We start from the raw sequence: 26,448 nt of genomic DNA, 5'->3' as shown, positions 1-26,448 counted from the left end.
TTGTAACAAAGCCTTTGGAATGTGAAAATTTTTAGAGGTTTTTGCTTAGCTAAAGCCAAACTTGAGTTTAATGGAGTTTGAGGGAAACAATCTATATACAATCTAAGATGAACACATGTTAGGAACTGTAATACATGTCTCCAGATTTTCTAATGGACAAGACATATCGCTTTTCACCATCACGTAAAAGCGTCCATTCATCAAGTGTGTTTCTCGAGCCAATGGCGTGCTTGTGGATTCATCATCTCAGTTATTATTTAATATATAACAATTGAAAATTTGGTGCCGCTAAGTCACAACCGGGTCACTTGGCGGCACCAAATTGGCATACATAATTTTGATTTGTTTTTGTTTTTTTTTTGTTTTACTCATGCTATATTGAAAATCAACCGAATGACAATTTTGTTTGTTCTATTTTTGTTTTAGTTTCGGTACCATAACGAACGTGACGAAACCGACCGAATTCATTTAGAGTCACCGCATTTTGTTTTAATTTTGGTATCGTAATTAACGTATCGAAAATCGACCGAATGTCATTTCTTTTTTATTTTAGTTCCAGTACAGTAACAAACGTAACTGAGACCGACCAAATTTGAGTAGACTCACTACCTTAACGCTCAGGTCTTTCCAATGTCCAAGTTTTACTGATCGACGTCACCTCATTGGTCCCACCTCAATTTTCTATTTTTATCTTTTTTATTTTACTTTTAGTTTTTAGTTCTTGCATCATACCAATTTTGAAATTTTGATGATAAAAAGTAATAAAGTAAAAACCCACAGCTTACGTATAAAAATGACGATACGCGTATACGCACCGACACAAGAGTGACTATCATCCACCGTGTCCACACTCACACTCCACCTGTCACTCTCACCGACAAGCCCGGCTCCGAGAACGGCTAAAAATTTTTGGGCCGAAGGCAAAAAAAAAATTTTGGGCTTTAATAAAAAGAGGTATATTGTTGGGTTTAAACAATTTAAATTTTAAATAATCTTTAATTTTTTCGACCTTATGATTTGGTTGTGTCAAAAACATTTTTTTATAAAAATAGATTAAAATGTCTCAAGTGAAGGTTAGAACTCACAACCTCTTGGTTGAAAGTCACACATATTTGCCACTAAACCAAGTCAGTAGTTGTGTAATTAAGTTTAAACATTTTATATACATATTGTTTTTCATAAAAATATATAAATATTTATTTTATAAAAAAAAAATCCAGGCCTATCGGGATGTCGGGCCGGGGTCCTTCGACCACCCTGCGCTCCCTTATAGCCGGGCCTGCTCACCGACGTGACGTCATCAAGTGGCCCGTAGCCACTTCACATCTGCATCATCCTCTGCTTTAAATACCTCCATTCGCTACCGTGTACCGACGCCACACCCGATCAAATCAAATCCAATCCATCATCGAAGATATAGCATGGCAGCAGCAGCGAGAGTAGATCTGGACGGAAATCCGATTAAGCCGTTAACAATATGCATGATCGGTGCCGGTGGATTCATCGGCTCGCATTTGTGCGAGAAACTCATCTCCGAGACTAACCACACTGTGTTGGCTGTTGACGTTTATAATGATAAGATTAAGCATCTGCTTGAACCGGACTCTCTTCCTTGGACCGGACGCATTCAGTTCCACCGGCTCAATATTAAGAACGATTCTCGCCTTGAAGGCCTTATCAAATGCTCCGATCTGGTAAATTATATAATTCTTGTGCTTATTTACTGCTTTCTGTTAAGTTAATTTTAAATTTTAATGTGTTTAATATTATTATTTTATTCCTGTTTTACCGTCTGTTATTTATCGTTTTGGATCTGTATTATCACATGTGAGAGTGTTTAATGAATTAATCCGGTAACGGTATTCTGATTGTTTGATAATTGAAGTTTAAAGTAGTGTAGTAATATAGAAAATGTAATTGACTGTTAGCGAATTCCTGAGATCGTATTCGCTTAGATCGGATTAGCCTGATTTTACTCTGTTTTACTGTCTGTATATGTGTGTTTGTGATATTAATTGCTTTAGATCTGCATTATCAGTTTATGACATTTGATTGATTATTTATCAAAATGTGAGTGAGATTTGGTTTCTGTGAAGTTATTTATAAGTTTCAAAGTGGTTAGTACATTAATGTAGTGAAATAATGTAGAAAATGTTATTGACTGTTGCTTAATACCTTAACGCCTCAACGCCTTAACGCTTAACTGTCTCATCGATTGATTGATGTTTATGCAATTTGATTAAGCGTATCCGTCTGATCGATTGATTGATTTTTGTTGTTTGTTTTGGATCTGAGTTTTCATATTTGATTGATGATTTCTGTAATTGTGAGTGAGAATTGGTTTCTGTGGTTCAAGTTGTTATTCACTGTTGCCTAATTGCTGAGACCGTATTCGATAACGAGTATCTGTCTCAACGATTGAATTTTTGTTGCAATTTGATATATACTGTTTGTTTTGGTATTTAGACGGTGAATCTAGCTGCGATCTGCACGCCTGCGGATTACAATACTCGTCCTCTTGACACAATTTACAGCAATTTCATTGATGCGCTCCCGGTGGTATGATTTACGTTTAAACTGTTTTACTGCTTAGGATCTTTGATTATATGGAATGATTGATTTGTAAATTGTTGTGTGTCATCTTTGTATATTAGGTTAAGTACTGTTCGGAGAATAACAAGCGGCTCATCCACTTTTCCACTTGTGAAGTGTATGGGAAAACTATCGGTAGCTTTCTTCCACAACATAGTCCTCTGCGACAGGTAAGGATTCAAAGAATACATGTTAGTTAGAACTACTTACAAATAGTTTGTTAGTTGGTTCTACTCCGGTATAAATCGGTTATCCATCTCGTATCACAATTTGTAAACTATAAATCACAATGTTTCTCATTTTTAATATTGTCTCCATATACTAGTTTATATTAGATGAATATCTGTTTATACAATGTTTACAATGAATGTTGTTCACTTTCTTATATCACTGCATGAATCTGAACCATTTGCAGGATCCTGCTTATTATATTCTCAAAGAAGATACTTCCCCTTGCATTTTTGGCTCAATTGAGAAACAAAGGTGGTCTTATGCGTGTGCAAAACAGTTAATCGAGAGGCTCATCTATGGTGACCATACTTTCTTTTTGGCTCGTTTACTCGTTTAGTGATAATATCCAATGTGGCATCATCTCATTGGTTTGATTTTCATTGCAGCTGAGGGTGCGGAAAATGGGCTAGAGTTCACCATTGTGAGGCCTTTCAATTGGATTGGCCCGAGGATGGATTTCATTCCCGGGATTGATGGTCCTAGTGAAGGTGTTCCAAGGGTTCTTGCATGCTTTAGCAATGTATGTTTAATTCAATCTTTGAGTTTTAAGTTTATACATAATATGAACTATTTAAAAAAAATTTCTCCACAATTGTTTCAGAATCTGCTCAGGCGTGAGCCTTTGAAGCTAGTGGATGGCGGTCAATCACAAAGAACCTTTGTCTATATTAAGGATGCTATTGAAGCTGTTCATTTGATGATTGTATGTTATGCCCTTGATTTAATTTTTCCTAATGTTTTCTTAATTAGGATTTATTTTATCAGCTATTCTTATTTTTCAGGAAAATCCTGCTAGAGCTAATGGTCATATCTTCAATGTGGGTAACCCTAACAATGAAGTTACAGTTAGACAACTTGCTGAAATGATGACCAAGGTTAGATAATCTTTTCATTCGGGACGGGGTACTCTCATTAACCAAATCTGTTTACCTACATCAAAATCGACCATATTAATATATCGTGTAATCTTATAAAAACATATAGTTAATAGTCTGTTGAAGTTGAAGTTGAAGTTGTTAGAAAATTGAAATTATTAAAGTTGTAGAGTTGTCAAAAGTGTAGTTGGGTAGTTGATATTTCAATTAGTTTCAGGGAGGCTTGTAAACAAGTATTTAATAAACAAACGAACATGAACAAAACTTTGTTCATATAGTTAAATGAACGGAGATGAACACGTCTTGGTCATGAATGTTCATGTGTTTAAATTCGTTTATTTTCATTCGTTTACGTTCGTTGATGTTCGTTAGTTTACGTTCGTTAGTTTACGTTCGTTAGTATATCCATTTAGATAGTTTAGGCCCTTAACAATTTAGTCTACTTTGAGCTGGTTTTAGCTCAGTTATGTTTCATTTAGATAATTTAGGCCCTTGACAGTTTAGTCTACTTTGAGCTGGTTTTAGCTCAGTTATGTTCGTTTAATAGTTATGTTCATTTATCTATGCTTTTAACAAATGAACACAACGGACACAAACACGTTTGTTTTCTTAACGAACGAACATGGACAAAAAAACCTCATCCGTTTAATATTCGCGTTCGGTCATTCGTTCGGTAAAAGTTTAAAGAAGAACATGCTCTGTTCAGTTCGTTTACACGTAATGAGCACCCCACTTGTAGTTCTTAATAACATAAGACCATGGACATGTATACCCGCTTGTAAGCGTGAAGTTCGCTAAAAAATGATTCTCACATGACAGGTTTATGCCAAAGTAAGTGGAGAAGATTCAATAGAAACCCCAACCATTGATGTAAGTTCCAAAGAGTTTTATGGTGAAGGTTATGATGACAGTGACAAGAGAATTCCAGACATGACCATCATAAACAAACTATTAGGTACTATGCGCACACCGTATCCTTATTTCATAAGTGATGTTAAACAGATGAAATAAATCATTGGTAGTGTCTGTTTTAACTAGTATATGTTTATTGTGCAGGGTGGGACCCAAAGACATCACTTTGGGACTTGTTGGAGTCCACACTTACATACCAACATAGGACATATGCTGAAGCGGTCAGGCAATCGATTGCGAAACCAGTAGCCAGTTGAAAGGGTGGAAATAAGGTGCTTCTTGAATGTTTTTAAGCTGTGTGTGTGCAATGTTGGTTCATTTTAGTTTTTCGCCTTTTTTTTTCGTGTCTAAAAGTGGTTGTCTGGTTAATAGTTGCTAGGGGACTTGCACCTTTAATGTGTAGTAGAATTGGCTCAATGCTTACTTTTTAAGTTCAGTTTTGCCTTTTTGTTTATCTATTACTCGGGCATCGTCTTTTGTTTAATAAATTATTACTGCATGGTTTACATTGTGAGTGCGAGTATCAACAACATTTCTGCAAACACGAGTATATGCATCAACTAGAACTCGTACTCTAGTTTTCTACCGAGATTTTCATTTTAACAACCATCAACTCCAGCCATGAGCTTTCCGGTTGTCATTAGTCACAGGTGTGGACTGTGGTCTTTCTCAAAACAAAATCGAGGACAACAATTTAGCAAGTGCAGGTTAATTGGGGTTTATTAAGAAGACTAGAAGAGGCATTATAACACCTACAATTACTTGCTCTTGAACTACCATGAAATTCAGAATTTTTTATACGTTTGCCAGACCACGGAAAGAAACATTTGATCATTTACTAATATCTTGATGCAAGGATTTGTATTTTTAAACATTATATTTCTACTTTTTTTGTTAATTGTATTTTCTAAGCATTTTGAAGGGAAAAAAAAAGAAGAAACATTTTACTTACAATAATATTAAATTAATATAAGGCAAATCTATGTAAACAAAAAATAAATAATTAAAAGATATCGATTTGATGTTTTGAGTGCTATAAATTATAATAGGAGATGCTATATTTGGCACAGTAGTAACATTCCATGTTCCACCATCATGACCGCTACCACTACGGTTCACCCTCATCACTCTGTTTTCACTCAATATCAAACCTCAAAAGACAAATAGGTTGTTTTTGAAATAAAAATGTTTATTTTTCTAAAAAAATGTCAAATTTACAAAATGTAATTAATATAAAACCAACTAAACACAAAAACAAAAAACTGAAGTGGTAAAACTTCTCAACTAGTTTTGCAATAGTTTCAAAATCACATATTTAAAAAACTTACTTTTTTAAAATAAACAAACTTAAACTTTATATCAATTTGTGAACTGTTATTGTTATAGCTATTTAATATTACTAAGTTTGGATAGGGATTCACACCACAATAAACTTATGCACCTTCATTAGAGCAACAATGGAAGAGACTAATATCATAAAACCAGGCCTAAGACGATCATGATATTTAAACTACATTCTAGCTAAATCATTTTCTCAACATAAATAAAAACATAACTTTAACTTTAAAAATTGTCATACCAAAGTATAATATCTGATATGCAAGATAGTGTGAATCCAAATAAAACTAGAGTACCATAAACAATAAAACCAAACCAACACTTTTTAATCTCTCTATAGTCACTTTCTTATAATAATTTCCTTCTTGAAGAATAGAGAAAATACCCGAAATCTCAATCCGAATCCGTGAGATCAGCATCATTGCATCCACTCGAGTCAGAGAACTCACCTTCACAACCGACCCACGGGTTCCGATAATACTGGATCCTTTCACACATCTCTCCAAGGTCACCATTCAACTCCACATTCCAACTCCCTTGAATGTCAAGATAAGTGAGTGCCTTACATTTTTCAAGGATTTCAGACAGGCCCGAGTCACTGAACCGGCCGAAACAGAGCTCGAGATGCTGCAAATGTGGCATGGTGTGAGCAATGGTCGTGGCCTCGGAATCATCAGCAGCTAGCAAACCGGTATCAAGCGGAGGCATGTTTCGTTTCAAGTGAACCAGCGACTTGCATTGGTGACCGAATGATGCGAGTCCTTTGCTTGTGATCTTGAGGCAGTGGCTCACATCCAAGACTTTGAGATTTGGGAGTGGTTTCATGTGCTTGATTAGCATTTGGTCAGTGATGTCAGCCATTGGCATTTGTAGCACCTTCAGAAAATCCCCACTGAAAAAGAGACATAATATAGGAGAATATTAAATTATGGAGTAAACAATAGTTTCTAACTTCCTATAATCCTGTTCAATAATAATTGGTATAAAGATATAATTTATTAAATTTCAAATTGGTAAACGAATTTTTTGTCACAATCTTATAAAATAATGTTACATGGAACTTGCAACACTATATATCCATTTACAATGCCAATTTGTTTAATTTGCAATAGCAAAATTTCAAATGTTCCCCACTAATGTATTATGTATGTGATGTGAGTATGTGACCAGGCATAATGGTGGGCTGGAGCTTGCTGGACCGGGCCCAAAAGTGAGTATTGATGTGAAGTTGGTTACCATATATAAAGATAAAAAAGGAATGTTTTAAAATTGGTAAACATGAAACTTGCAACGCACGCCATCTATTTAGATGCTCAAATTGTATAGTTTCTAGCATTTCACAATATGTTATCCACATTATATAACATAACTTATAAACTAATAATAATTAAACCAAGAATAAAAATCAAAATAAACAGAGATTGGGATTTATATAGTTATCCAAATTCATCTCATCAAATAATCAAAACAAGAACAACCCACATTTTAAAACACAAACACAATACCAATCAGCAAATTAAATAATAATAAAAAATGTCGCGAAAAACAGAGAATGGAATCATATATTTATCCAAATTCATATCATCAATGATCAAACCAAGAACAAACCACAAGTTAAAACACAAACACAATAATAACCAGAAATAATAATAATAATAATAATAATAATAATAATAATAATAATAAGTTAAAAACCAAGAAAAATTATAGCAAAAAACAGAGATTGGGTTAGATATTTTTCCAAATTCATATCATCAAATGATCAAACAAGGAACAACCCAAATTCTAAAACACAAACACAACAATATCCAGAAAACTCAAAAAATAATAATAATTATTAAGTTAAACCCCAAGAACAAATATCTCAAAAAACAGAGATTAGGATTAGATATTCATCCAAATTCATATCATCAAATAATAAAACCAAGAACAACCCACAGTCTAAAACACAAACACAATAATAACAGATAAACCAAGAACAAAATTCACAAAAATCAGCTATCCGGATATCTTTCACCAAACTCATATCATATTATATATCATCAAATGATCAAAACCAACAACAACCCACATTTAAAAACACAAACAACAACAACAATAATCATAACATAACCACATTTTACTTCACATATATTATTAATTAGTGTTCAAGTAACAACATACATATATACATATACATATATACATACCAATGAGCCGCAAAGAAGAAGCTAGATTGACCCATCCGACAAGCCGCCAATCGCTGCACCATAAACTTACTCCGTCTCACCAACTTCTTCACCACCCGGTCCACCTCACCACTCTCACTCCGTCCACGGCACCACCTCACCAAGTCTACCTCCGACCAACAGTACGGCCCAGCCACCACCTCGTTCCACCCTTTGCACACACGTGGCACTCGGCTCATCATCTCCTCAACCGACATTCGCTTGAATATAAGCGCCAGAATCTCCGGGTTCATACCCTCCCACCGCCGCCACTCCGCCGCCACCGGTTCTTCACCAGCTGAAGTTATTGTTGTTATGGCCGGTTTTTTGAGCATTGTGTTTGTGGGTCACTGGGTTGGTCACTGATCAGTCATCAGTGGGTCGTTTTTTATATTATGGCAGAGAAGAGAGAGTGTGTGTTTTTTTGACACGTGGCAGGTCGGTAATCTGACGGCTGCTAATGATTTCGTTGGGTTTTAATGATATTTTTTTAAAATGTTTGTTCATACATTTTGTGTTGTGGTGATACTGTGATAGTGACATGCTGTCACTTGTTAAAACGATTTGTTATACTTATATTGGTTTGTGTATTTGTATAAGTTTCTTTACATCATACCTTTATTTCTTCTTCCAACTGTTTTCTTAAAAAAACAAATAAGAAAATTACTTTATTTGTCCCATTAAAAGTGTTATAGTTTGAAAAACACAAAGATCAAAGTAGATTGAATGGTTTTTTTATTTACCAAATAACAATAATACCCTTGGAAACTAAGTCCATCAATATTATTTACTAATATTAGTTATGTGTGTTTAAGGGTAGATTTGAAAATTGATTAATATATTTTGAAAGTCGACATCTGTAATGAGACAAATACAAAAAGAAAATATAGACACTTTAAATAACACAGAGAGGGCATAACAATTATTTGTGATAATTTCTCTGGCATTTCAGTTGTTTTAACTGGTTGAAGTTTTATATCAACTTTTATGAAACTTATTTTCTTTTTAACGACCTACAAAACAAAAGTCCGTTTATTAATAAAAATTACGAGACACCTCTGACAAGGTATTAGAGATGTATACACCCAATAATGTAAATCATATACAAAATGTCAAAAACTACCCTTTTACAAATGTTTAAAATTAAAACCTTACCTTTATAAAACTTTTTAAGCCAAGTTTACTTGGCACTCTTTAGTGTTAATTTATTAAATGGCGTACACTATTATGCTGAGTTGCTGACTAGTTTTGTTTAGCATATGTTTATGTTATAATCAAGGTTATAACTTTTTGGTCTGTATTTTTTATTGTGACGAGTCTTCAAAATGATTTGTATATAATTTAATTGTATCAGGCCAGTGAAAAACCAACTTCATAAAAAACAATAGTTCTCTCTTGGGTGATAAACTAAATTTGCTTACAAAAGGAGAGGTTAACGAAAATAATACTAGTATTAATAATTTTCATGTATTAACAAACGACAAAATGTACGTAGGACAAAAAGAGAATTGTGGTGACACATTTAGCAGAGGAGCACCATTTGTACAAAATGCCATCCCACCATCAACCAACATCCTGTCCCTTTATTCCACCACCACCATGGTACACCCTTATCATCTCTTGTCATTTTTAGTATTTTACTCTAAGTCAAGCATAACAACAAAAAAAACTTATAGCCTTAAAGAAATCAAATTGTGTCATTGAATTGTATCGATAATGTGTTTTTTTTACAATTAAAAAAGTAAAATTTTATACATACTTTAATTATGAAGTTGTGCTCAAATATGGAGAAAAGCTTATTTATTGAATGCGTGAATGTCAATAATAAGTTAAAATAAAAAAATTGTAGAGTTGATAACAAAATACACAGGATTGATATGTGGTTCAACTACTAACCAAGTGCCCCATTCGTTGATTATGTTTAACGAGACAAACTAAAAAAGAATCGCAATCGATGAACGGCTTGACTGTAAACTAATGTGTGATGTTAGAGCACAATTTTTCAACAAAAACCATAATTTTCAAGTCGGAATTAAATGTATACACCCTCAAATATTTAAGTTATATTTAAGCAACAATTATTAATTTGTGTTGTATATAACTAACCATTATTTCAAAACAAATTTATAGAACAAATTTTTAATAAACTTTTATATCAATATTTTTTTTAAACAACTAACAAAAATGATTATACTATAAGGACAAGCAAAACGCTAAACCCAAATCCATAACACCATAAAAAATACAACAAAACACCACCAAAGAAATACAACATAAAACTTTTATATAAATACTAACTTTATTAAAACGAGTCTAACACCTTGTAGACTTGGCAAGTTAAGAGGTTGTAATTACAATAAAATAAAGTTCAAAGTAGAGTTTGAACCCCCTAACTAAGAATGATGGAAAATAATGTTAAACCACCACTATATATACTAACTTATAACATTATTCATCACCCATTATTGATATGCATCATTGTCTGGAAATCTAAAACGATTTTTAATATTATATATCACTTGAGAAAAAACAAGAATAATTTCGACCTTGGGCTTATAGATTTTTAATATTATATATCTCTTAAGTTGATAGGAAAACCTAATATTTTTTATTGATATTTAATAAGTTTCTCAAATATAAATAAATGTGTTTGGTAAGTATATTATTTTTCATAGAGCGAATGCACTTCACTGCAATATAATGCATTTCGATAACGGTACTTCAACTGTTCTATAAAATACCTCACTCACATAAAACGCACCACTACTTATCATTACCAAGTGTTAGTCATGTATTCAAATTACTCATTCATCAATGCACACATACAAAATATATTAAGGGCTAGCAGCGTAGCTTATTGTCCATTTGCATTTTATTTCGATGTAAAAAATTAATAATAAATAAATAAATACTTAAAGTTAGCCATGTGTGTGTGAATCGATTTAAGTTGAGCGGTGGTTGTGTTTTACCCTTTTTACTTTGTAGATATTAGGTGTTGACTCAAAAGTAAAAGAATTTCAAAGCATTCATGGGTATGTTTCTTCAAGTTATGACTATTTTCCTATTTCGTCTAGGCATTGATTTTTTTTTAAATACCGGACCATAATTTTTAGTTGCTAGCATAGGAAAAGACTTAAAAGATACCATTATTGCTTTTTGAGTGCTACCATCTATCTTTTGAGTTTATTGAAATTCAGTTCACACTAGAAGAAGAATATGTTCTTCACAAAATTAGAATTTAGTAAAGCATGGGTATTTGGTGGATTATTAATCATTTAGCTAGATCATATATGCATTAGTAATCAATTAGCTCTTGGCCAATCAAATTTCGGGATCATGGTGTATGATCTCATGTTAGAAATGATCATTGCAAATTTTGTAGTAGCTTTTGAAATTCGTATATGATAGGGTATCTTTATGAATAACGGATAATGCGCTTACATATTAAAGTATTTTACTTATCACAAAATCACTAATCGGATAAGACATGAAATTTCAAAAAAGAAGAGCCTAGTACGCGACATTCGTATATAAGCGAGTATTAGTCAAAACAAGTCATTTTTGTGCAATTCAAAACGGGGTCAACTCAAGTAGACCTGAAACACTTAGGCGACTATTCACTTTAAACCCCAAGGCCCAAGCCACGTATGACATGATTCCTTTCAAACAAATTTAATCACACAATGTATTCTAACCTTTTAGGAGCCACATTTGACATGTTTCCTTTCAAACAAATTTAATCACACATTTATTCTAACCTTTTAGGAGGTTGTGTGCAATAAAATACATTTAGGACGGCTATCAACATGCTTGATCCATTTGACTCGTATAATAAACTCGATTAATATGGGGCGATGGCAATCATGTCAGGTTATTGTTTGAATTGATGAACCCAAACATGACCCGCATATTTTTTATTTCAAAAGACATTAACACCAACACAAACAAACTTAGATTGATGTAACCCAAGCACAATCTATGTAGCGATTCATCTAAACGAATCAAACGGATTAACTAGTCAATGGGTTCGAAACCTGTACTAAAGTCAGCATGTTGGTCTTATAAAATTGTTACAACCCATTAATGTTTTATAGTAATATGTTTGTTAGTAAGCCTAGTTAAACCAAGTATACAAAGCTCATGCTCTAGTAACAAAGTACAAATAAAAATGGAGATGCGGGGTATCGATCCCCGTACCTCTCGCATGCTAAGCGAGCGCTCTACCATCTGAGCTACATCCCCTTTAACGATACTTTATTTCTTGTATGCAAACATATTTACAGTTTCGTTAATAACACATGAGTATCATGTATCTGTGTTTGTGATAATTTATTTTAACTACTGTAATTGATTCCACCTGTTTTTATATTTTATATTTTAACCTTCTGAAAATTAATGACTCAAAACTATTTTATTAACCAGGTCAACCCGAACGTAACCAATTTAATTAACAGATCGGATAAGTCAATTTGCACACTGCATGTTTATTAAAAGCTAAAAGCATGTTAGTCTTGACAACCAAAAATATTATCCGTTTCATATTGTGTCGGGAATTGTCAACCCTTAGGTAAAGTGGTGAACCGGTATATTAGATTATAATGGTCATTCTATTATATATTCACCTCAAGTAATAACTTTAAATAGATTGTTATGGTTATTACCCCATATGATATTTGGCTCCTTATTGCGTTTTATTCCTATTAGATGAGATTGCATGATGTTCCGATTAGCAATTAATCCTATATTTACAACATTACATGTCTTACCCTTATGAATTATGATACTTGGCTCCTTATTGCTTTTTGTATGTCTAGATGGGTTGGGTTTAGGTTATGAAGGGTCATTTAGAAAAAAAAAAGATTAAGATGGGTTCAGGTCAATACGGGTTAATTTAACTTTTTTTTTGAATGACAATTAATTTAACTATGCATTATAAAACATATATTTGATTAACTTATGTAAAATATAAGTTATATCTATGACTGCCAAAAGGGTTAGTCCAGGTATAGATCAAAAGTGGGTTCGGGCTGGAACAAGTTTCGAGTCACTTAAGTTAATAGGTCAATTACATGAATGATCCATGTCACTTAGATAAGTAATTAATAAAGGTGGTTATTATATATGAAAACATGAAGTAATATTATGTTATTATGTTTTTGTTACGCGTAGCAAATCTTTTACCCGCTTATTGTTAGGTTGAAAATGTAAAAACTGTGTTGGAAAATAAAGGCACCAGATAGTGAACAAAATTTCATAAACAGGAAAAAAAGAAAAAAAAATTATCCCATTAAAATGATGAAAGAAGAAATCATCTCTCTTAGAAATGATATATGAAGACCAAAGATGCCACCATCGTTTCTTCTTCTCTTCAAGTGCTTCCTACAAACACACACACAAACAAAACAAAACAAAAATAAATAAACAAAATTGCTTATGTATAGTGAACAAGACTAGAAACCTGCCTCTTGTTTTGTTATGCCAGCTTCGTCTTTGGCGTCTGCCCATCGTGAAGGTTTTATTCATTGGAAATTCGATGTTTTACAGTTTGCACGTGTATAAGCGCTAGGAAAAGCGAATGATGGAAGAAATAAAACATGATCACCTTAAACGCTTCAGCGTTAAAGAGCGCAAATATAGCACCAGTTGAGATTACTTTAGCTTTCAGGACCCCTCATGCCTGTTACCAACGATATCACAACTCCATAACCAAAACATACAGGTAACACGTTCACATATACAAGGTGATGTCATAAGTGATGTAGCTAGTTAGTTTTGTTTATCATGTTAATTTCTTTTATATAAAAAAAATAATGGTTTATAGCATATAATTATCTTTTGAATCATTTGATGGCTTGACTGATATAGGAAAAAACTGGTCACGAGTTGAATTTCTCAATTGCAATATTGCACAAATATGTATACATATGAAACTAGTATTACTTTTTCTTTCAATATATGCACGAAACTTGATACACTTTTGACATCACCCAAATCATTCATGTTTTTATAACTGCAATTTAGTCCCCATCTTTTTTGTAAAATGTTGAATTTCTGGAGGGCTCGCATAGCCGTGTGATCCTGTTTTGGAGACACATGGTTCACCTTTGAAGGCATGGCCACAGTGGGCCAATGGCCTAACCGAGATTGTTTCGACTAGTGTCACATTTTGAAAATGTTCAGGGTGGCCGTTGGATACTTAAATAACATATTGAAAGTAGAAACAAGCATTATATAACTTGTTAAACTTAGCCTCAGATTTTCTTTTTGAAAGTTAGCTTTTATCTTTTCTTGAAAACTTTTTACCGATGTTTATTTTATTTACAACTTCCATGTATACTTCCAATCTTGTAGGGTAGTTTAGTTTGTAGTTTCTTAAAGGAGATGAATCTTTTGTCATGTATGTTTTCATCTTGAGACTTCAATTGAAGTTCACGAGTTTCATACGACGAGTACAGTTTCTAAATGCTTAGCAATATGTATAAACACCAAAACTTGTGATTACATACAAGTCAATTTGGTGTAAAACAATCCCTTTAGTTACCATACTACCACCATAAAACATTGCAAAATAACCAAGTAAAATATCTATAAAAAAACCCAATCAATAACATAAGCAATTAAAAAATGTATCTATCAAACTACTTACAAGGGTCAAGTACACCATCACATAACTCCCAAAATGGCATAAATGCACCCACACCCATCTCTCCCCATCAGCAGTTCTGTACAATCTCAACAAAACAGCAATTTGCTTAGGGGTTTATAGAGAAGGGCGAAAAAGCAATTTTGTCCTCGGTGAAATAACATAACCGTAACTAAGACCACTCTCGACAGCTGCCACACTTCCACCCCGTCTCAGGCTCCCAAGACGAGTCTTCTTCCCACGGTGAGCAATACTGGTGGAGCCACAAACCACAAGTCTGACAAAACAGGTCCGGGCACGGGTCCGCTTGTGCACAGACCCTACAGGGGACCATATCGAGTCCAGACTCTACAGAAAACATGGGTTCTTGTTCATCATAAGTTACGCCCATTTGATACTGATCTGGGTTACCATCGCCCGGTGCTGGTCCCGTCACTTGTGGGACCGGGTCCGGGTTTGGGCCCACTTTATCGCCTTCATCGGACGCAAGCAACTCGTTAAACGAAAAATACGTTTGTGGTTCGAATTCCATGTCTTCATAGTTTAAGTCCCCGTAGTCAAACATCATGTCATCCGCAAACCCATTGGTGGAAACATCCCATTCAACAATTGGAGTTGATTCTATCGGGTCTGGATTCGGGTTGTTGATTCCAGAGTATGCGGAACCGTCAACACCGGGATTGGATTCCCTTTCCGGTTTTGTATGTCTCCTAACAGGAAGCTTTTTAGGGCCGGGTCCAGAATCGTTTTCGAGTTTGTCATTGTTGACTTGGTCAACCATTGGAAAAGAATAGAAAGGGTGTTCGTGTTCCTGTTCCTCTTGAACATTTGCATCAAAATCCGAAATGGAATCAAGTTCCCAGTCGTTTATTAGCTCGTCATTGGTTTCAGAGACGAAATCGAAATCGGAATCGGAATCAGAATTGAGTTCAAGTTTGGGTTCTGAATTCTTGATCTTCTGATTCTTTGCAATGGCTTCCTTTTTCGATTCCAACTTCGACCGGGTAACGGGATCCGTGTAAGGACAGATAGGAGTCCGGATCCTTCGGCACCTACAGCATTTATATCCATACAATTCCAAAATTTTTGACTCTTGTAAATCAACCGAGTCAGCATGAAACCAGTCTGCAAATGCATATAAAACATGATTAAATCTATCAAATTCATTTTAAAAATGGGTAAGCTAGATGATTAACAAGATCAAGTGACTTACTGCTGCAATTCTCGCATAAAATATACATCAAATCCGAGTTATACGGTTGTGCACAGAGGTGACATTTAGGTGCCAGCAAATGCCCATTTGGATTACCCTTCAAGAGAATATTATTAATCCGGAATTCAACACCAGTGTCATCCGCATTCTTTTTCTTCCAAATCAGCCCCAAACACTTGCTGCGTTTGCTGGTTTTCTTCTTTGATCCCTTCTTTGACTTAATGTTTTTCGGCTTTTGGCCAATGGACTGTAACGAACGGTTTTTACTGTTTTTGTTACTGCTTTTACTTTTTTGAGGCTGACTGGATCTAACATTTGAGCATTCTAACGGTCTTTCGTGGCCGTTTTGTCTTCCAAATTTGATTTTAATTACGGTTGCTGAACGCTGACTTTCTTTACCTTGCAAGAGTAACGGACTAGTGGGCGAATCAACAACAATTTCATTTTTACGTGCGGCTTCCTTTTCGATGTAACAATGTTTACAGGTTATTATAAATTCGACCCGTGCAGTCATATGAATATTTGTACCAACAGCACATTGCTCGTGACAATAACCTGAAACAAGAGAAATATTAATCTCAAAAACTACACACACACACACACACTTAAAACCATACATAAACACCACGCGTTTAGTGACAAATCCAGTACTTTTTGTTCTAAAAGTTCTTTACAAAATCCAATATCAGAAAAGTGACATATAAAAATAAACCTTTAAACGAACCGTATGTTTAGTTAACCAATTTGTGAACTACTTGGCAAGGTCATTTATCTAATAAACGAAAGAACATGAGCACAATTTTTGTTCATTTAGCTAAAAAAATTGAACATAAACACTTGTCTTCATTCATTTAAATTTGTTTATAACGTTAGTTTTCGTTTGCTAAAATGATCAAACCTAGGCTAATTGTAATAACCTTTTAACCCTAAAATATTGAACTTCAGATTACTTTTAACTGGTTGAAACTCAGTAATGTCTGTCAATCATATTTCGGTCATGTTCGCTCGTGAATCGTCCGTTTATACTCTTAAATAACAAACATGAACATGCTCATTCCGTTAACAAACGAACACGGATAAAAAAAACCATGTTCTTTGATTTTTTGTGTTCGATCGTCTGTTCAGTTAAAATTAAAAATAAAAAACAAACACAAACATGCTCCTCTCGTGTTCGATCGGTTGGTTTACAAGCCTAGTTTTAGCTGTTGATTATTATTGATTTGTTTGAGATCAAACACAACCGTACAAAGTAAACAGGTCATATTGCCACAACTAAAAAAACCAAAAATGTGATTAAAGATATGGTTAGCTCAGTAACGTACCTTGACATGCATTGCACCTTGCAGCCATCCTAAAAAACAGAAAACCATATAGGTTAGTGAAAATAAAACAAAAATTAAAAAGAACAGTTAACTAAAACAACAAAACATTACCTAAATGAAACATCATGTTGACAAAAAGTACAAAAACACTTGCCCATATTATCCCTCTTCTGCTCTAGAAAAGAAAATATATTCTTTCCGGAAGAATTTAACTGCTTTTTATTCAACCTTGATGATCGGCTCACGTGTTTAACATCAGAAATAAGCAAATTGTTCTTTACATCCGCCACAGTTGCCACCTCATACTCTTTGATAAGATACAAAGGAATGTGTGTCCCAAGAAACCAGTTTTTTGACCTTTTGTCACCAGTTTCTTCTACTTCTAATATTTTTTTTAACACACGAGAGGGAAGATGCTTTTGATTTTCAAAAACGACACCGTAACTGATTTTGTTTCCTAAAGTTTTCTTATCAATGATGCATGCGTTCCTAAAAGCGTATGCTTCTGCTTCTAGACCTTTTCCTTCCTGAGAAGTTTGTTCAGGACAAACGAGTTCATTCCACCTCACGTGGAGGTCTAGACACCTAACCTGTTGCAAAAGTTAAAAAAAGTATGTTAATAATTAGTTAATTACATCTCGTTTATAACAAGCGCGATGAATCTAAGAACGGCTAAACTTTAGTACATAACCAACCCACCTTGACCCATACAAAATGACATGTTTCAACTGAAGCCTAGGCCTGTAAATGAACCTAACGTTCAGTGAACAACTCGGTGAGAAGTTAATTTATGTTTGTTTATTTTAATAAACAAACAAAAATAAACACATGCTTCATTCGTGAACGTTCATTTTAATTCGTTTATGCTTGTTCACTTGCATTCATCTATGTTTTTTAGTTTACATGTGTTCAAGCTCGTTACTTCACGTTCGATAATATATGCATTCACCTTTTTAAGCCAACTTTGTTCACGTTACTTTTATTTGGTTTTATCTCAGTAACATTTGTTCATCTACTTAAGGTATGTTCGTTCATTTATGTTCGAACCATTCGTTTATACATTTAACAATCGAACATAAACTAAAACGAACACATCCATTATTTTAACGAACAAACATAAACAAGAAAACATCATTCGTATAACTGTCGGTGTTCAATCATTTGTTCATTACAGTTAAATGAACATGCTCCACTCTTGCTCGTTTGGTTTGTTTACAGTAAAGCCGATTTAACATGTTGCTAATAAGGCCCGGTTAGCCAAGTCATCAAGCCATTTTTAAAAAAATTACCTGAAGAGCAAGCTGCGACGCAGTCTTGCTCATGTCTACTGCAGCTCGCCAAATAAACTGCCTGCTTCGTTTGGGAACTTCAAGACCCTCAACGTATTGCACACCATTTATTTTCCCACAACCACCTGATTAAATAAAATTAAATTAACACAAATGAGTTAAATGTTCCCGTAAACACATTTGTTAGTGACGACAATAATAAGATTACAGAAAAAAAGGTCGCAACTGATTTAGTTGAAGTCAAACAGATAGAATTTACTAAAATAGACGATTTGTACATTAATTATTTATAAGCATGTTAACGAACGGAAATTTTAGTGAACCATTCGGTAGATAGTTCGTTTATTTGATAAACAAACGAACATGAACAATGTTTTTGATCTTTTAGTTAAATGGACGAAAATGAACACATGCCTCGTTAGTTCATGTTTGTTTGTGAACGTTTGTTTATATATTCACTTATAGGGCCCATTGTAATTTAGTCTAGTTTATGAATTAAGATATCACCCATTATAATTTAGTAATTTTTTGTAGGCCCAATAGATTGATGTTTAGTTTACTTTTAATTGGTGTTCGTTCAGCTATGTTCATTTTTCTGTGTTCAGTTATGTTCGTTCGCTTATACTATTAACGAACCATCATTAACATGTTCAATTTTCTAATGAAAGAACACGAACAAAAGAATCCCTTTTGTTTAATTGTTTGTGTTCGATTGTTTGTTCAATTAAAGTTAAACGAACGAGCACCATGCTTCATTCGTGTTTGTTCGGTCCGTTAACTTTACCTTGTCGAGCAGCATGCTTAATCATCATTTGTGGTAAGATTCCTTTTTGGAATATGTGCTTAGAAAGCATGCCACCCCTCCACCAAGCCAAATCAGTTGATAAATCTTTCACGTCAGTATCAGGGATTTCAGGTATTGTTGCAACTGCCTTTCTACCACGCCTACCGAGGCCACGTTTTTGAGTTGATCCCGTCACGTTTTTAGCCGTTTGACCAAGTTGACTTTCAGAGCCCGTATCATCAACAAGCCTAACCCAATCTGTTGAAAATGCAATGTCGCGGATATTCCTTTCAAACTACATACAACCAATAAGATTGTTATCAATGATCACATGACATAAATGTATAATGATATAAATAAAAAAAAGCTAAATGCATCATATGTTCTCATTTAACATTGTTACAACTTTTTGTTTTCAATTGTTCAAACAACCTAGGTTTATATTTGGAATGTGTATGTAGGGTTGTAAACGAACTGAACAAGACCTTGTTCACGTCCTATAAGCATTAATTGAACAGGCGGTTCACGAACTCATAACCGAACGGAACTTATAGTTCATGTTTGTTTGTGTCCGTTCGTTAATTTCATAAACAAACACAAACTAACATATATTAATTCGAAATATAAAAATCAACATTCTTAAAGTAGAGCTTTAAACATGATCACCAAAATAAAGATAAAGTGAAGTACTTGGCATTAGCTACATTAAAAAATAAAATATTAAAACCCTTTAATGAACAAAAAACAAACATAAACGAACACATTACCAAACGTTCACACAAAGGCAAACAAACACGAACTCTGTTCACGTTCATTCATTTAATGAATCGAACATTTGTTCGTAACTTCCCATCAAACAGTTCTCTAAACGTTCGGTTCATTTACGACCCTATATGTATGACTTGCAAAACTGAACTTGCCTTAGGTCCATAATGGTGGAGCTAAAAATAAAAGTAGATATTAGAAACAAAAAAAAGTATGGCAAAACGAATGGACTTTTAGTACACGTTTGTTTAAAAAATATGCTTTGACAGGTTTGAAGTCAAACTACTATTAAGTGTTTAGATTATTTAAAAGAAAACAAAAGATTTAATAAAAATTACAGGATAAAATACTCACTTCAAGCAAATAGGTCTTTATTTCACCCAAACTCGCAGCTTCCTCAACATGTTTATGCCATTGATTTCTGTAACTTGAATTCAAAAACGAGCCAACTGTTAAACCATACAAACTCTCTTCCATGAACATAACATAAGTTGCAATAGAAGCAAGACTGCCTTCCACATTTTTTGACTGCCGCAAAGAAGAAAGAATCTTTGACGCTCCTTTAATGGCATTTGAAGCAGCTGCATTCAACAAACACCCCCGTTTGCTATTAACAACAGCTTTACAAGAAAGACACCAACCACATCTTTCTCTAGTAACTTCTCCAAGCTTCTTTTCGTAATTTGGCCAATAGAAACGTTTAGCAGCAAGAGAAAATGCTTTTGCTTGAAGGGAGTAATTAGCGGACATAAGTTTCCTATGACTGATTGTTGAAGATTGTGTTTGTGTTCCCAGTTTTTCTTCTGATGATAATATAGCTAAACTGGCACCAGCTGATGCTGCAAAATCTCCATGAATGTACACATTTAAGTATGCATGTGGTTTAAAAGATAAGCCCATATATACTTTAACTTCTTTGTTCTCAGAGGGCAATTTTGGCAAATCACACACGCTGTTAATATTACTTTCATTCAAAGAGTCTTCACCAAACCCTAACTCAACTTCTTTATTCTCATAGGGCAATATTGGCAAATCACACACGCTCTTGATATTACTTTCATTCGAAGAGTCTTGACCAAACCCTAGCTCAACTTCTTTATTCTCAGAGGGCGATTTAGGCAAATCACGCACACTGTTAATATTACTTTCATTCAAAGAGTCTTGGCCAAGCCCTAGCTCAACTTCTTCATTCTCGGAGGGCAGTGTTGGCAAATCACACATGCTTTTAATATTGCTTTCATTCAAATAGTCTTGACCAAACCCTAACTCTTCACATTTTTCAGCAACACTGTTAACATTTTCAGCAGTAATAACTACATCTTGTGCATTAATGATACCGCTTTTATTATCTATTCCAACCGAGTGAGAAAAAGAAAATACATTTTCAGGAATTTCCCAATATTGCAAAATACCCTTGCATATTTCCATGTATAAAGATGTATACTCAGCCGAACATGTAAGCGCATGCAAAACGTTTTGAATATCAACCGAAGAATAGTATTTAATATGTGAGCCCGAACTTGTGGAAGCTTTAATCCTACAATCATGAAACGACATATGATAAGAAGCAAGTGTTAAAAACTAAAATTAGGATTCTGGAAACATACACTAGTAGATGATCACAAGATCCCAAAAAAACTTGCTCGTAAGGATCAATGCCGAAAACCTCAGCACCACGAAGAGATGTTTTCTTGGTAACAATTGACCCGATTCTGTTAACTGTACACTCTGGACAATACCACTCGCCTTCAGGGATACTCAATTTCATCATTCCTATACATCTGGAATGATATGATGATGGACATCCATCACAGCATATTAAAGTCCCATCCATGCCACATAGGCAACATTCATCACCATTTCCATCATCATCATCATCAACATCGGAAACCTTTTTTACAGCTTCTTGGTCCTTGGGCAAAGAATTCTTAGAAGAGCGGCCACTTCTAGAGGTTTTTACAGCAATTGAGACAGTAACTCCATCAGGATCGGGGCCAATTTCAGATTCTTCACGATTGTCTATTTCTGTTCTTATTTCTGCAGAATTTGATGCATCATCACATAACAACTGCAAAATGGTTAACTTTCTACCTGCAGAGAGGGTATAATAGTCTTTTTCCCAAACATTAGTGTAAAATTCTTTCCATTCTTGCTCTTCTGTGTATCTCATTGTTGTTAGATACTGGACTATGAACACTGGCCAAGTTAATGAGTCAAGCAAGCTCCAATCTATGATTCTGGACAAAAAATAAAGTTTTCAATATCAATAACGATAAGTTGATGATAATGAAAACAAAAATCTATATAAATAACAAATGCATGCCTTTTTTTGGAAAACAAATGGCAAGGTTGTAATGCTTTGCACTATTATAATCCTTCATACAAAAGTGAAAATACTCAACTTATAATGTACAAATGTATATTTAGTCTTTTGCATTAATATTTTTTAGACCATTGTAAAAAATCTTCAAGCACTCTTGGTGTCAACCAAAAAAATATCTAAACGTATAACCAATAAAAGGAATTTCTTTATTATGATTCTCCAATTCATCTTTCTAAACATTAATTCAATATTCTGCATGTAAATAACCATGTGTAGGCATGTAATAAATCACGTGCCACACAGCACACTGGTTAAAAAATACAATGATTAGGTAAATAAATACTTCATTGATAAAATTGTTTCTTTGCTATGACTCTCCAATTCATATTTCTAAACAAAAATTCAATGTTTTACATTTAACTAACCGTGTGTATTTAACTAACCATGTGTAAGCCGTGCATGTAACACGCCGCACTAGTTAAAAAACAAAAATGAGGTAAATAAATACGGTCAGTTAAAAGATTTTCCTTAGTTATGATTCTCTATAATTCATCTTTCTAAACATAAATTCAAAGTTTTGCATGTAATTTACCACATGCTACACAGTGCACTAATTAAGGAAACAAAACAAGTGTAAATAAATACCTGAGGCATTTTGATGCAAGCTCAGACCCTTCTGATGAAATACTTTCCACGTGACTCTTCAAAGCACGAATAAGGGCAACATGAATGGCATCCAACAGAGTATTATTAACTGAACAATTTAGAGCACCAACAAACTCATCAAGTCCAAAAGGACTTAAAAACAAACAAACGCTAAACGATCGCAAAAAACTATACACCGACAAAAGGTTTGGCACGTCCTCCTCCGCAACCCCAAGATTTCCAGAAGAAAGCGGCAACTGTGGCGGTGGAACCCAAGGACGCTCAACCTCCGTCACATCAGCAGACGGCTCATAATCACTCAAATCACTAGAAGATTCACTATCCACATCCATCTCATCCTGAGCTTCACTAACAGCAGAACTTTCAACCTTGTCACTGTTATCAACCTTATCATCAACAACCGATTTCAGAGCATCATCAACCTTATTATCAACAACCAATTTAACACCATTATCATTTCCAACAGTTTCAACCTTTTTAGCACCAGCATTCAACTTAACCGCCTCCTTTTTTCCATGTTTTTTCAAAATATACTGATCTAATAACTTCTTTCTTTTCCTAAAAGAACCATCCATCTCATTCTCACCAACAAGAAGCCCTTTCGCCTCACCAGTATCCAAATCCTCAAAATCACCATCTTCATACACAACCCTATACAATCCGCTATCATACGAAACAACCTTCCCGAGAAACTCACCACTTCCTTCAAACTCCTTCTTCACATACCGTCCAACAAGCACCACACAACTCATCCCAAGCACTATCTTCCTCCTACTCGTATTATTATCTTTATCTTCATCTTCCCCTGCCTTCCTCTTCCTTTTTCTTCCCTTACTCTTAACCGCCGCAGACTCCATAACCCCCACCCCTTCCAGTTAACTCCAAAACACACTTCCTGTAAACCACAATTCAACTTAAAGTTGTTAATTAGGTCTGTCTGCACATGTACTTAACGATAAAAACAATCAATCCACGTCAATGAGTTTGTGACCTAATTCTTACGTTTCTCTCTCTAATTCGTTCGTATCGCAAAACCTAATTCATTTAACAAATCACTTCACTACTTAATACAATAACAATCTTCAACAAAATTGCTATGTAACAAGACGATTGAATTGTAAAATATCAACTACAAATTCATATGTTCTTGCTATATAACAAGTCGATAGAATTGTAACAAATCACTTAACGATCAATAAACGTCGATGAGTTAGTGGCCTAATTCTTACTTTTCTCTCTAATTCGTTCTTATCGCGAAACCTAACAAATCACTTTTATAGTCAAAATACAATAACAACATTTAACAAAATTAAATAAAATTGCTATAGAACAAGACGGTTGAATTGTAAAACATCAACAACAAATTATTTCATTCTAATTCATTTATCCTGTAAACCCTAATTCAATGAAAATTAATACAAATCTCAATCACAATAACAAAAATCAAATGCTATAACCTAAAACGATCAAATCAACATGACTAATACGAGCTCTCGTGTTTTCACGTAATCAAGTTACGACTGATAAATATCAACAGAAATCAAATGCTGTAACCTAAAACAATGCCTCCTAAATAATAATAATATTTAAATAAATCCACATGATTAATACAGACTGGTTCTATCGCGTAATATATTTACGACTAACGAAATCAACAAAACCGATGGAGAAATTAACCGTACCTCTTCGGAAGAGAATACGAATACAATAGCCAATAGCCGCCACGAGAATAATAATTAGGGTTTGAAGATTATTGTGTGTGTGTTAACCGCTGTGAATATTAGTTATAGCCCTAGAGAGAAAATGGGAATAATAAATAGATACCTGCTGCTGCTGCTGCTGCTGCTGTTGCTGACGAATGAAGAGTGTGCGTGTTGGCTTTTAGGATGTGAATCGTCCGAGTCGGTTAACTCGTCACGCCTTCGTCCGGTTACGATTTAAAATTTTTTTTTCCCTCTTTCTTTTTTGTTAAACACGTAATGGTGGAAATTATATTATTTTCCTTTTATGTTGCCCTTGATATCTTGTGTATTTAAAACATTTCATTATATAGTTGTGTGTCTAATATATATATATAAATATATTAAATTAAATTTTTTATGTTAGTGTTTGAATCAAATACAAATAAGTTTTATTATAAAAAATATACAAATAACTAGAGTAATCAACCTATCTACCTATATGGATAAACACAAATAATAATATGATGTCATAACCACATTTAATTCTAACGCTAATTTTTCATCGTAATTTTTAATATCTACTCTTCTTAATCTATGTTATACATGGGTCATGGTCCAATTAGTATGACCATTAGTTGCAACCCATATGAAAAAAAAATATTTAATGTAATTTAAATCACACTAACTTTTACTATCTCGTTACATCTAATTTTACTTTTAAAATTTAAATATTATATAAAATTTGACATGATTTTTTAAAAAACATATAAAACTATTGGACATATATATAATAAGTTTAAAATCAAACAGTGTATTATTAAATTAGTTAAGTAATGATTTACGAATTGTTATCGTATAATAATTAGTGGCATATGTTTATAATAGATATATATTTAATTATGTGTCTGCTTCAAATTTTGTTGAATAAATACAAAATTTATAATAATAATAATCTTAAAGTTTGTAAACCACTATTTAACGTGCATTCGTATTGATCATATACATCTTTAATATGTTTAGGTAATCATCAATATTTGATTTTATGCCACCTTAAAACATTATTTCAATATTATAAAATTTAAAATTTAAATGTAGCGTTTGAAGTATGTGTGTGTGATAATATTAAAACTAATCTATAAATTCAATATAAAATCTATAAATACGTATAATTAAATACCTAAATTTCGGTCATTTGACAACGCTCATGTAATACATAGGTTTAAAAGCTAGTTATGTTAATATTAGAGTATATATAACTGTATAGTAATTATTATTATTACTACAGTAATTATTTATACAATTTTTTGCTTATTACACTATATTTATACAATTCTTTGCTTATAGTTGAATATGTAATAGACATGTCTTTAATTGTATAATATGTCACGTGTTCTTATAATATACATAGAAATAATACCATGTATTCTTATAAATTTAAGGTGATCGGTTTATCAAATTACCTAACGTGCTTTTATTGTAACGAGTTAGTGACAACAAACTAACGTTTGATTATCATAAATGACTTATAAAATACGCAAGATGTGAGCAAATACAACACCATTAGTTTAACATAAAGGAAATGTAGATATAACAAGAAACATTTGAT

The 26,448-nt window shown here is 33.6% G+C and overlaps 3 protein-coding genes and 1 non-coding gene across 5 annotated transcripts; 1 reads left to right on the top strand and 3 right to left on the bottom strand.

Annotated features, from left to right (window-relative positions):
* Positions 1 to 1,362: 1,362 nt before the first annotated feature.
* Positions 1,363 to 5,033, top strand: LOC143549009 (UDP-D-apiose/UDP-D-xylose synthase 2-like). Its single transcript, XM_077040029.1, has 9 exons — positions 1,363 to 1,694; positions 2,467 to 2,559; positions 2,655 to 2,762; positions 3,008 to 3,122; positions 3,210 to 3,343; positions 3,425 to 3,526; positions 3,606 to 3,698; positions 4,518 to 4,653; positions 4,755 to 5,033. Exons 1-9 carry the CDS (start codon positions 1,422 to 1,424, stop codon positions 4,865 to 4,867), a joined length of 1,167 nt encoding a protein of 388 aa, XP_076896144.1. The 5' UTR covers positions 1,363 to 1,421; the 3' UTR covers positions 4,868 to 5,033.
* Positions 5,034 to 6,063: 1,030 nt separating this feature from the next.
* LOC143548992 (F-box protein FBW2-like) lies at positions 6,064 to 8,575 on the bottom strand. The gene is made up of 2 exons (XM_077040014.1): positions 8,138 to 8,575; positions 6,064 to 6,840 (listed from the first exon to the last, which is right to left on the bottom strand). The coding sequence occupies exons 1-2, from the start codon at positions 8,488 to 8,490 to the stop codon at positions 6,342 to 6,344; spliced, it is 852 nt and encodes a 283-aa protein (XP_076896129.1). The 5' UTR covers positions 8,491 to 8,575; the 3' UTR covers positions 6,064 to 6,341.
* Positions 8,576 to 12,324: 3,749 nt separating this feature from the next.
* On the bottom strand, positions 12,325 to 12,397 carry TRNAA-AGC (transfer RNA alanine (anticodon AGC)). Its single transcript has one exon. It is a non-coding gene; the product is annotated as a tRNA-Ala (tRNA).
* Positions 12,398 to 14,749: 2,352 nt separating this feature from the next.
* Positions 14,750 to 25,005, bottom strand: LOC143549008 (DDT domain-containing protein PTM-like). 2 transcript variants are annotated; one of them, XM_077040028.1, is made up of 10 exons: positions 24,843 to 25,005; positions 23,140 to 24,055; positions 21,779 to 22,408; positions 20,526 to 21,708; positions 19,407 to 19,701; positions 18,623 to 18,747; positions 17,445 to 17,923; positions 17,334 to 17,362; positions 16,012 to 16,566; positions 14,750 to 15,923 (listed from the first exon to the last, which is right to left on the bottom strand). In XM_077040028.1, the coding sequence occupies exons 2-10, from the start codon at positions 24,015 to 24,017 to the stop codon at positions 14,971 to 14,973; spliced, it is 5,127 nt and encodes a 1,708-aa protein (XP_076896143.1). In that variant the 5' UTR covers positions 24,018 to 24,055; positions 24,843 to 25,005; the 3' UTR covers positions 14,750 to 14,970. The 2 variants fall into 2 exon arrangements, with proteins under 2 accessions (XP_076896143.1, XP_076896142.1); XM_077040027.1 differs by lacking the exon at positions 24,843 to 25,005 and having other exon boundaries at positions 23,140 to 24,490.
* Between the last annotated feature and the right edge of the window lie 1,443 nt (positions 25,006 to 26,448).

This window comes from Bidens hawaiensis, unplaced genomic scaffold (genome assembly GCF_021521415.1).
Source record: "Bidens hawaiensis isolate Kalapana, Puna unplaced genomic scaffold, B.hawaiensis_p1.1 tig00015346_1, whole genome shotgun sequence".
Classification (NCBI taxonomy): Eukaryota; Viridiplantae; Streptophyta; class Magnoliopsida; order Asterales; family Asteraceae; genus Bidens; species Bidens hawaiensis.
This window is presented reverse-complemented; position numbering and strand designations above follow the sequence as displayed.

Bases quoted from the DNA above. Each gene is read 5' to 3' on its own strand.
- LOC143549009 (XM_077040029.1), top strand. From the start codon at position 1,422: ATGGCAGCAGCAGCGAGAGTAGATCTGGACGGAAATCCGATTAAGCCG. The intron at 3,123-3,209 runs GTGACCATACTT...TTTTCATTGCAG, and splicing joins AATCGAGAGGCTCATCTATG to CTGAGGGTGCGGAAAATGGG. The intron at 3,527-3,605 runs GTATGTTATGCC...CTTATTTTTCAG, and splicing joins AAGCTGTTCATTTGATGATT to GAAAATCCTGCTAGAGCTAA.
- LOC143549008 (XM_077040028.1), bottom strand. From the start codon at position 24,017: ATGGAGTCTGCGGCGGTTAAGAGTAAGGGAAGAAAAAGGAAGAGGAAG. The intron at 17,924-18,622 runs GTAATTTTTTTA...CTTTTGCAACAG, and splicing joins CGTCGCAGCTTGCTCTTCAG to GTTAGGTGTCTAGACCTCCA. The intron at 16,567-17,333 runs GTACGTTACTGA...CTCTTGTTTCAG, and splicing joins AAGGTGCAATGCATGTCAAG to GTTATTGTCACGAGCAATGT.
- LOC143548992 (XM_077040014.1), bottom strand. From the start codon at position 8,490: ATGCTCAAAAAACCGGCCATAACAACAATAACTTCAGCTGGTGAAGAA. The intron at 6,841-8,137 runs GTATGTATATAT...TCTCTTTTTCAG, and splicing joins TTCTTCTTTGCGGCTCATTG to TGGGGATTTTCTGAAGGTGC.